General features: G+C 32.8%; 1 protein-coding gene across 1 annotated transcript; it reads left to right on the forward strand.

Annotated features, from left to right (window-relative positions):
• Nucleotides 1-1,047: 1,047 nt before the first annotated feature.
• LOC134693035 (IgGFc-binding protein-like) lies at nt 1,048-8,455 on the forward strand. Its single transcript, XM_063553730.1, has 5 exons — nt 1,048-1,144; nt 3,381-4,681; nt 6,882-6,969; nt 8,013-8,072; nt 8,405-8,455. Exons 1-5 carry the CDS (start codon nt 1,087-1,089, stop codon nt 8,419-8,421), a joined length of 1,524 nt encoding a protein of 507 aa, XP_063409800.1. The 5' UTR covers nt 1,048-1,086; the 3' UTR covers nt 8,422-8,455.
• The last annotated feature ends 2,535 nt before the right edge of the window (nt 8,456-10,990 follow it).

Consider the following 10,990-nt stretch of genomic DNA (forward strand, 5'->3'; position numbering starts at 1 on the left):
GCAAATGTTAATGTTTATTTCATATTCAGGTAAAATTGAATTCGTTATGTTCGTAAGGTTGATGATCTAGTTAATCGTTATTCAGATAAATCCGTACCGAGTAAAGAACATGGATGAGACAAACCTAAAATATAAGATATTAGCAGCGTTTTGAATGCTTTTAGTATATAAAGAAAGAGACTATTCTATCACACTGCATATCTTTTAAAGTAAAAAAACAGAACTCCATGGAAAATATAAACGGAAAGATCGTAATCAAATGGCCAAATAAAAAGCTCAAGCACATCAATCGAATTGATAACAGCTGTCAAATACCTTATTTGGTACAGACATTTCTTATGGATTAAATGCACAATCTTACCTGGTTTTATAGCGTACGAATCGTTTGCAAAGATAAACATTGAGGCATATAAATTAAAAAGTTGATATAGGTAACCTAGTGATGAATAGACTGGAACTATTTTTCAACGCGTATAATCAATCTTGAATGTGTAGGAAAGGGTATATTGCGTACAGTCCTTTAAACATTAAAACATACTCAGTTTATTAATATAAGAAAGTAAATGTGTCCCTCTTGTATTTTGCCTATTCCTGGAAATCTTGAAGAAACTTATGTTAATTGTTTTTCAAACGGTAGAGAAACGCCTTGGAAATTCTATTTTTTTATTGTTTCGCTCAAATGGTGTATGCTTATTTTTCATAAGCCTATAATGTCTATTACCGACTTTAAGGACACGTGAACTGTATTTTAAAAGGACCAATTCAGTCCAATTTAATATCATAGTCAACATCTTTATTAACTTCTATAAGTCTTGCTCAGATATATTATTTTGCAATCTCCTCTGCTTATTATATATAGATATTATACACGAAATATTTCATAATATAAACCTTCTGTACAACGGTTTTACAATTTGTGAAAAACATGTGTATTTATTTCCTAGCCAGAACGAACTCCCACCATATCTGTTGTACCCAAGAATGTATGTCGTGAACTTCTTTGAACTTAATGGCATACATTTGAATAGGCTATGGATTTGATAAGAATTTCTTATCAGAGTGGGTGTTAGGAGTACCAGTGTTAAAATGATTTTCTCCTACCTAAATATATGTGCATGGATATGTATAGTGCATATTGCGCGAGGTAAAGTTGTTAAATGTATACTATGCACTTGTACAAGACGGAAATAAAACCAACACTCCTAAATGTATATATGTCGATCTATTATGATTGAATTTTAGCCAAAGAGGAGGACTAGATATTAGAATACATTTTGTTCATTATAGGAAACCTTTTAGCAAAATTTCGAATTTTTCAAAAAATTTTAAAAAGATAAATTAATATTAAATAAGGAGATTGCCGATGACTATATTATCTACCAGAGTCCAATGGACATGGATTAAAAAAACTATAGCTCACCGTATGTTATTCAACAACGATAGAAACCAATGTCGTATGCTAAAGTTTTTACATGACCAAATAAAAAAACCAATTCCATAACACAACGATAATGATGCCCAATCCGTACTCTCATTTTCAATGTTCAGTGGACCGTGAAAATTGGGTAAAATCTATAATTTGGCATACAAATTATAAAGATCATATTATAAGGAACATGTGTACTAAGTTACAAGTTGATTGGACTTCAAATTGATCAAAAATACCTTGACCAAAAACTTTGACCTGAAGCGGGACGAATGGACGAACAAACGGACGCATAGACCATAAAACGTAATGCCCATAAATGGGATATAAAAACAATTAAAAGTTAATAAAAACAATTTACAAACTTAAAACTCATTATACAGCAACTAACGACAACCACATTACCACAGGCTCCTGACTTGTGCAATGCACATCATCTGACAGGGTTAAACATCTTTTTACATATACATGTATGTGTATTTCAACACTCAACTTATTTGAGAGAGTGGTGTAATACGTTTGCTGCATCCGATGTGCACGATTCATTAAAGAATATATGCGTTGAGACAAAAATATCAATCAGCACGAATTCAAAGAATTATGTCGTAGATTTAGCTCGATCCTCTCTCATCTTGTTTTATCGAAAAAGTCCGAAATACTGTTACTTTTTTAGGTGAAATTTCCGGAAATAATACTTCAGATTTCAGGTTATACTGCATTCGATTAATGCAATTAAAATAAAAACTACCGAATCACTTCCGCCGTAGTTGCTATCAGGCGACCCCCATTGACAGGGCATCCATCTTACCGGGACATACCACCCTCCACATACTAAGCTTCCGTTTAAATGTAACGGAATAAACTGACGTCCGCTGTAGCTAAGGTCAATAGCTGGAAAAATGATTAAACGTTTGCGTTACATTTCAATGATATCAAAAAAAGAGAAAAAAATGTACAGGATAGTTGATATCTGCTAAATATTTCTTATTTAAAGTTATACATGTAAACCGATAAAGTGATTTCGGGTTGTTCCAGATTTTTGTTATTGTTTCGTTTTTTTGAAAAATTCTTCACTGGACGAAAAGTTCAATCATATTCAATTGTGTAACAAATACAGGCTCAAAGCATCACATAAAAGCTATACTTGTATTTGTCATTGACAATGATATTTAAAAGGTCAAAAGTAACAAAAGTAACCTATTTTTGTTATTCTACTTTTATTAAGTTTACTTAATAAAACAAACACTGGAAAAAAAGTTCCCCAGCAAAAGGGAAAATAAGCCCTGACAATTTTTTTCTTATCAGTAAAATAATTGCCAGATTCATAGAAAAACTGCCGGAAACACAAATCACACTATCCCCAAAACACAACACTGAAACAAGTTAACGAAAAGATGAAATTTCGCTAACATTAAGGATAAAGGCATTTGTCTTAGATAAGGTATTCATTTCCAACTCCACTCATGACAACTTGCTGCTGCGTTGACCATTTATATGTCATATATACTGATTTTGTGTCATGGGTGTAAATCCCCTTTTCTATCTGTATTTCCTTTTATATAAAACATTTGAGGGTATGACATGCACCCCTACATTTCTGCCAAAACTTTGCAAACAAAAACTCTGAGGAAGATTCAAAACGGAAAATCGCCAATCAAATGGCAACATCAAAGGCTGAAGCATATCACAATAAACGAAAGAATAACATATGTCATATTCTAGACATTTGTCTTGTTTATCAACTATAGAAAATTGTTGATTGCATGATTCTGGTTTAAAAGCTAGCTTAACCTCTTACTTGAAGATAGTCGCATCAAGTTTCATGTGTGTGAACAAGACAAACAGGTATAACAATGTTGAAATTAGGGGTACAGTGGTCAACATTGTGTTATACTCTTGATGAAAGATAATTTTTGTATGCCTGATTTTGTTTCTTTCTTTTGAATTGCAACAGGTGCTTTAGATAACAGAGGAAAGAGATTTTTGGTAGCTTTTATGGATAACAAAGTAACACACCAAGATATACCGCCAGAATTGTTTATAACAACGGACAGTAAACAACTTGTTCATGTCAATATTTCGGCAAAAGAAACTCACCACCCTGCAAAACTCCTTCAATCATTTACCGTGACACAGGGCCAGGTTCACCTTAGTCAGCTCAATACGAGTTTTCGGTTGAACCATACTGAATTAGTAAAGAAGGCAATACTGATTCAAGCAGACCATAAAATTGTTGTGTATGGTGTTAACCGTGAACTTCATTCCGCTGATGGTTACCTTGCCCTACCTGTTGACGCTTTAGGCAAAGAATATTACACCATTTCATATTCTCCTTCATACTACTATACCCTTTTTACAGTCATCGGGACCGATCATCATACACATGTTGCTATCCAACTACCAAATACCCCTGGTCTGAATGTTACTTTAAAGGGAATCACCTATCACCAAAACGAATGGATAAATCTCACTTTAAATATATATAGTACATTAGAGATCAGTTCCGTGGCAGATTTAACCGGAAGTCATATTATATCCGATAAGCCAGTAGGGGTCTTAAGTGGTAACAAAAAAGCGGTAGTTGGTCATACTGGTAAATCACGTGACCATCTTGTTGAAATGTTACTTCCGGTTGATTCCTGGGGGAAAAATTTTGTAACAGTTCCTATTCCTGAGAGATATAACATAGGAGATATATTCAAATTCGTGGCAAGTAAAGACAATACTATTATAACTGTTACAGGTATGAAAAATGGCGTCCCATTCAATGAAAAAATCACTATTGCTAAAGCCGGACAATCTATTCAAAAACATTATACATCAAGCTTTTACTCTCATGTTGTATCAGACAAACCTATTGCATTGTATCAGTTTTCTGTGACACAGAGGCACAATGGCATTGATCACGCCGATCCTTCATTGATCACTATTCCACCAATTGAACAATATGCTGCCCATTATACCTTTACAACTCCTGAATATTCATTAGGAAACTACACAAATTATTTCATGTTTGTTGTAAATGGTAATCAGAAAAATGGCCTCAGACTGGATAATCATCCGTTACCTAGCAACACAACATATCACAAGATACCCGGAAGTAACCTAGTCGCTGGATATGTCAGGATATCTGTCGGTACACATACTGTAAACCATATAAATGACACAGAGGTCATTGGCGGTATACTGTTCGGCAAAGCAACATTGGAGTCATATGGATTTCCTGTTGGACTTTTGCTAAAACCAGTTAATTCTGTAAGTAAATATATATTATACTTGTTTGAAATTGGCATTTAATACTACTGTATGTTATTTGCTCATTGTTGAAGGCAGTGTACGAATGATTGTTAAATTCTATATAATCTGCTCTCATCCCAAATCTATTGATTTGTATATATTTATCTCAACATAGGTCTGTGCGTGCTACTGTCCTTTATACTAGTTCCCGCGATAAGATAGAACGAATTACAATTATTTATGAATGACTTACAAATGAAATTATGAAAAAAAAAATATAAGAACATCTGTTAGTATTAGATAAACACTAAGGTTTCACCTAAATATACGTATCTAATTTACACCAAGATAGACAGCTAAGGACCGGGATTTGCCAGACTGAGACTTTATCATGTGTTATTTAAGAGCATTTATTTCAGGTTGCATTTCCTAATGGAAATACAGAGTATTGGTTTTTGTCTAAATAAATGCTTAGTTCGCTTCTGTGTGTGTTACATTTTAATGTTGTTTTCTCATTCTTTTATACTTAATGCGTTTCCTTCGGTTTTGGTTTGTGACCCGGATTTGTTGTTTTTCTATCGATTCATGAGTTTTGAACATCGGTATACTAATGTTGCCTTTTTTATCATAATGTTTTTCAGTACTACGATCCACATTACAAATTGATTATAACGATGGCAGATAATCTAAGGGACGACATTAAATTATGGGGAATAATTTATTGATAAATAAGGATATATATATATAAAATCGATGTCAAATTAACAAACCTTGCAGTAATTTTGACCCCCAGCCAAAAACTATTTGAATTAAGTTTTTTTTTTTTTTTTTTTTTTTTTTTATCTTTCAGTGATTTTTAATGTCGTCCCTAACTTTAATACTTGATTTTTTTTGTTTGACTCGGAACCATTTATTGATCATACTAATCTTCAGAGTGATTTGACGCTAAAGTTTGATTTTAACCACTCTAAAGTGCGCCGATAGCATATTCAGGTGGTACCTTACATTACAGGGAGATTTCTCTGTAAAATTAGATAACGTTTTGATTACGTTAAATTGTTCAGAGATCAAAATATGTGTTTGTCAAACTGTGTATATCTCCAGTGTATTTTTATATATTTTTTTAATTTTTAAATTTTTGTCAAAGGTGCAAAGTAAATACGGTGACCTATAGTTGTTAATATTTGTGTCATTTTGGTCTTTTGTGAATAGTTGTCTAATTGGCAATCATACCACATCTTCCTCTTTATATTTGTCAAAATTTTATGAAGGTGTTGGGTACCACCTTAATACATGTAGCTACAACGAAATACAATGGTGGTAATGCTAAAATGCAAAGGATTACATTACACAGTTAACTGCTGGCAACTTATTCATTCCATTTTCTTTTAATTGACAATGGGTGAATACCAGGAATAAACATAATTATCCTGGTATTTTTTATGAGTTTATCCTCATTTAAAATGTTAAAGTGGTAAGTACTTCACTGGCTAACAATGAGGTTATGGGTTCGAATCCCGAACGTCGTTGGAGCATTCAACTGAAATATACATGTTCATAAGGTTAAGATATCATATCTGAATTCAAACTACCAATCAAACAACTCACTATTTGGTTACTTCCCCTAAGTCTGTAGTTTTAAGGAAATTTTGAAGTGTTTGACTCAAATTTTGAATATCATTATATATATTGATGAAGTGTAAATAACATTCAGGTTAAACAAAGTAAGATCTACAAAAAGTGTGTAAAGACAAAAATCAACAATTAACCCCTTTAGCAGTTATTGCTTCTTTCTTTTACATTTTTTCGTACATTATTGTAATCTTTTACAAAAATCTTTTCTGAAACTACTTATTTCGTGCATCAGAACGTTGTTATCACATTTTGCTACGTATTAGTACGTGTCTGTCGACCCACGTTTTCACCAAGCATTGATACGTTTCGATACGTGGTAAGCACGATTTGTTGCGTTCCGCTACGCTTTGATACGTATTTACTAGGTTTCTACTTCGTATCAATTTTTGCTATGTTTGTTGTTGAATTTTCAAAATATACGGGGCAGGTCTTGTTTTGAACAAACGATCACTACGTTTCAGTACGTATACTCCCGTTTCGCTACGCTTTCAAAACGTAGTAAAACGTAGCTCTTCAAACGTAACTATGCGACTGGGGCTTAAAGAAAATACATACGAACATAACTTTTATTCACGTATTTTAGGATTGTAAAGCTAAAGCGATGGATTATGGCGATGAAATTGACAACGACTGTGACGGTGAAGTAGACGAAGAGGAATGTGATGGTAAAGGTGCGTATTAGATGTAATGTCTCTTGGAGAAGGGGGATCAACCCTATAGAGAAAAGGAACATTGATTGATAGTCTTAAGCATCATGTAAAGCGTGTAAAAATACCGTTGAAAAGTCCCCGTCCTAGATCAGTGCTTGCTATTCCATATCCATAAACGACAAGTCGCAATGTTTTTCCATGTTTACAACTGGTTCTGATAGAAGAATTCATTAATATTCGTTGGATAACGATTTTTGTGGATTTCGTGGGTACAAGAGAACCACGAATTCAAATGTTCAACGAATAACAAATTTTCTGAAGGAATTAGTGTAGACTTTGCCAAAACATATCTGATGGAATCCTATTTGAAAAGGATTCTTCAAACCTGTTCCAACATTTTGAATAAAAAAAAACAATGTATATCTACAAATTAGAACCTTTAAACAAAACCTTGAACTAAATAATGAGAACTAGTAAAACATTTTGAAAAGTATCATATGTTAACAAAGAAGGAATAAAAATTCAAAGCACTTTTATCGTGAACTTCGTTGTGATTTTATTATAGTAAAAGCATTTTTCTTCGTAAAAAACAAATCATCAATGCTCCTGTAATGCATACCAAAAACATGTTATCTATCATCAAACTCTTACCTTAACGACATGAATTGTGTGTAAGGAAAGTTTAAAACATTATTCCATACTCGCACAAACTGGTTTTTAGGGGTTTTAACTAACATTTTTTTTTCTGAGAATCAAGTAACTGTTTTTTTAACTGTTATAAATCTAGTTTAACGACGCTGTTAGTTTCATGTTGTATAAATTTCCGGTTAACAATACTTTGAATTTTCAACAAAAAAATAAGGATTTTCTTATCCCAGACATAGATTATCTTATTCGTATTTGGCACAACTTTTTGGAATTTCTGATCCTTAACTCTCTTCAACTTTGTGTTTGTTTGGCTATATAATATTTTGATATGAGCGTCACTGATGAGTCTTATGTAGACGAAACGCGCGTCTAGCGTACCAAATTATAATCCTGGTACCTTTGATAACTAATTGTAGATGACGACGGTGATGGACGAGTTGATGAAGACTGTAGGTGCTGTGCTCCTCAGGTAGTAAGTAAGTATGCTTTATCGTGTGAGTTTTGTTTTCTAAACATAGTTATTGAATGCAAAGAATGTTTATTTATTAGGAGCCGGTTACCAATTTATCGCATATCAAGTATGTGTTCACCATAAGCACCGGGCACTTTAAGTTAAATAGCATAAAACACTTTAAGGAACACCTCAGATTTGCATAACTTTGTAAATTTAATTTGTTTGATAATTTATTTCTAATAAGTGGCGCTAAAAGATTCAAATAGCGTCGAAAGGTTTGTAAATGAAAACAAATGTATTACCTTATATGACACATTATCGTCAAATAACTAATCAAAATGTTCTATTTTTCAGTTGGAAGACGTCGATAGGAGAATTTTATATAATTTCACAATAAAAAACTTTTGTCACTATAATTCTACCATTTGATTGTTCAAATAAACGTCTTGGATTGATTTAAAATTTTGAAAACAACATGTTATTTATTTCTTGCGTCCGAAGCGCTTTTCTGGATTTACCTTCATCAGTAACGCTCAAAGCCAAACATTTGAAATCCAAAGATGTATAAGTACCGAAACCGTTGAAGAGCTATATATAAAAAATACCTAAAATAAATAGCCAAATTCATCTTAAGCCAACTTTGCCTGAGGGAGTTGAAACCTTAGTTTCTTAATAATTTCTAAATTTATAAACGGACAATTTTTTAAGTAAAGTTTGTTAAATCCTGTCAGTACCGAAATACTGACTACTGAGCTGATGATACCCTCGGGGACTGATAGTCCACCAGCAGAGGTATCGACCCAGTGATGTAAAATTTTGAAAACAACACGTTATTTATTTCTTGCGTCCGAAGCGCTTTTCTGGATTTACCTTCATCAGGAACGCTCAAAGCTAATTTAATAGTACCAATCAAACAACCAAAAGACTGACCCTGAGGCTACAGGTCAATTTCATCATAATATGTTTATATTTTACAAGCTAAACTACATGAAGAAACAAATATAAATTGAGAAAAGAAGTCGGATTACAAAAATACGAATACAGTCATGGTAAAATTCAAAACGGACAGTCCTAAATTAAATGGCAAAATCAAAAGCTCAAACAAATCAAACGGAAGGACAACTGTCATATTACTGACTTCGTACAGGCATTACTTTTTTGTAGAAAAATGTGGATGTAAAGAGATTTTATTTCTAGCTAAACCTCTCCCTTGTATGATACTGTACTTTCCTCATTTTGTCTTTTAATTTGGAATGATGGGAAATACTTATTTAAAGGATAGATAAGTGAAATGGTTAACTTCTATTACAAGATGTCAAAGACTTAGACATAAAACCAGGAAGATCTTTGTTATTTTTTCAAATTTACATCAGATCTACGACCACACTTGAATAGGTACTTTCCCAGTAACTGGATGTCCAGTTTTTATAGCTGATTATGCGCTATGGGCTTTGTGTATTGATGAAGGCCGTGCGGTGACCTATACTAGTTGTTAGTTTCTGTGGCATTTTGGTCTCTTGTGGAGAGTAGTCTCATTGGCAATCAAACCACATCTTCTTTCTCTATATTTGATTGTTGAAATAATCTGTGTTTATAATTCAAAAGCAGGCTTCGCAGTGCATTATAAAGACCAAACAATTTAACGTCACTTGGAATTTTCAATGTATATGTCTTATACACTTGTACACTGAAAGTAGATCCAGTTCTTTATCTTAAGTTGACACGCCAAAGGAATATGAAACATTCATACCACATCTTTCTATATATATATGTAATACTCCCAAACGTGTCCGATTCCCCCAAACGTGTCCTTTCTCCCTCAAAGTGTCCGAAATGTACAAAATTCCCCCAAACCCCCAAACGTGTCCGATAAATGTTATTCGTCAAAACGTGTCCAATATTTAATGCCAGAACGTCTCATGTCTTTTAGCGTTAATACATGTATCTTCTAAATAAAATCGCTGTTAACGTTTACGACAATTTTATAATGGGGACACAGGTGACAAAGTTTTCATTTATTAGCTTTAGTTAATCCAATGTAGGTTTTTGGTGAATATCATAATTCAAATTTTAATCTGTAATTGCGAATTAATTTTCGAATGAAATTGCTTATTGTTTAGTTGCAAGTATTTCAAACTCATGTAGAGCGAACCTACACATAATTATAGAGTTGAATTAATTAGTGACTTTGTACATTATTTTGTACTTATAATCTCCGATTATGCTTTTCTATATTTATCCGAATATTGCCTGGCGGGCGTTAAGCAGCATTTTTTTTTTAAACTTTTGTTAATAGTTCTTCCAACTGAATTTGTGTGTATTTCAAAAACTCATCAAATCATAAACTGGTTATTCCTTTTTTTTATATATAAATTTTAGGTTTCCAGCATCACTAAAGACACACGATCAAGAGAAATAACGTCCAGTGCCAAATATTTCATGCATTAGTTTTATAAATTATTGTTATTAATATGAATGTTATGTGATCAACACCGGTTATTAGTGGTTACCGTAATTGCAAACTAATTTTTTTTCTGGACAAATTCACTTTCTAGACTGTTGATAGCGTATTGTCCAGTTGCAAGTACTCTATGCATATTTAGAGCGAAATAGTTTTACATTTGCTGTATAAATTAACTTTAGACTGTTGATAGCGTATTTCCAGTTGCAAGTATTTCATGCATATTGAGAGAACATACATTTTTAATGATTTTACTGTTCTATACTGTTTAAATTATCATTAAACTGATGATTGCGTATTGTCCAGCTGCATGTATTTCATGCATATTAAGAGAGAACATAGGTTACAAGTTTTTATTTTTTAACATTTGTACTGTATAAATTTACTTTATAGAGTGTTGATCGTCCAGTTGCCGGTGTTTCACAATATTTAGAGAGAACATACACATTTTGTATGTGCAGAGAAATGGACACTTTCAT

This window comes from Mytilus trossulus, chromosome 12, assembly GCF_036588685.1.
Source record: "Mytilus trossulus isolate FHL-02 chromosome 12, PNRI_Mtr1.1.1.hap1, whole genome shotgun sequence".
NCBI lineage: Eukaryota > Metazoa > Mollusca > Bivalvia > Mytilida > Mytilidae > Mytilus > Mytilus trossulus.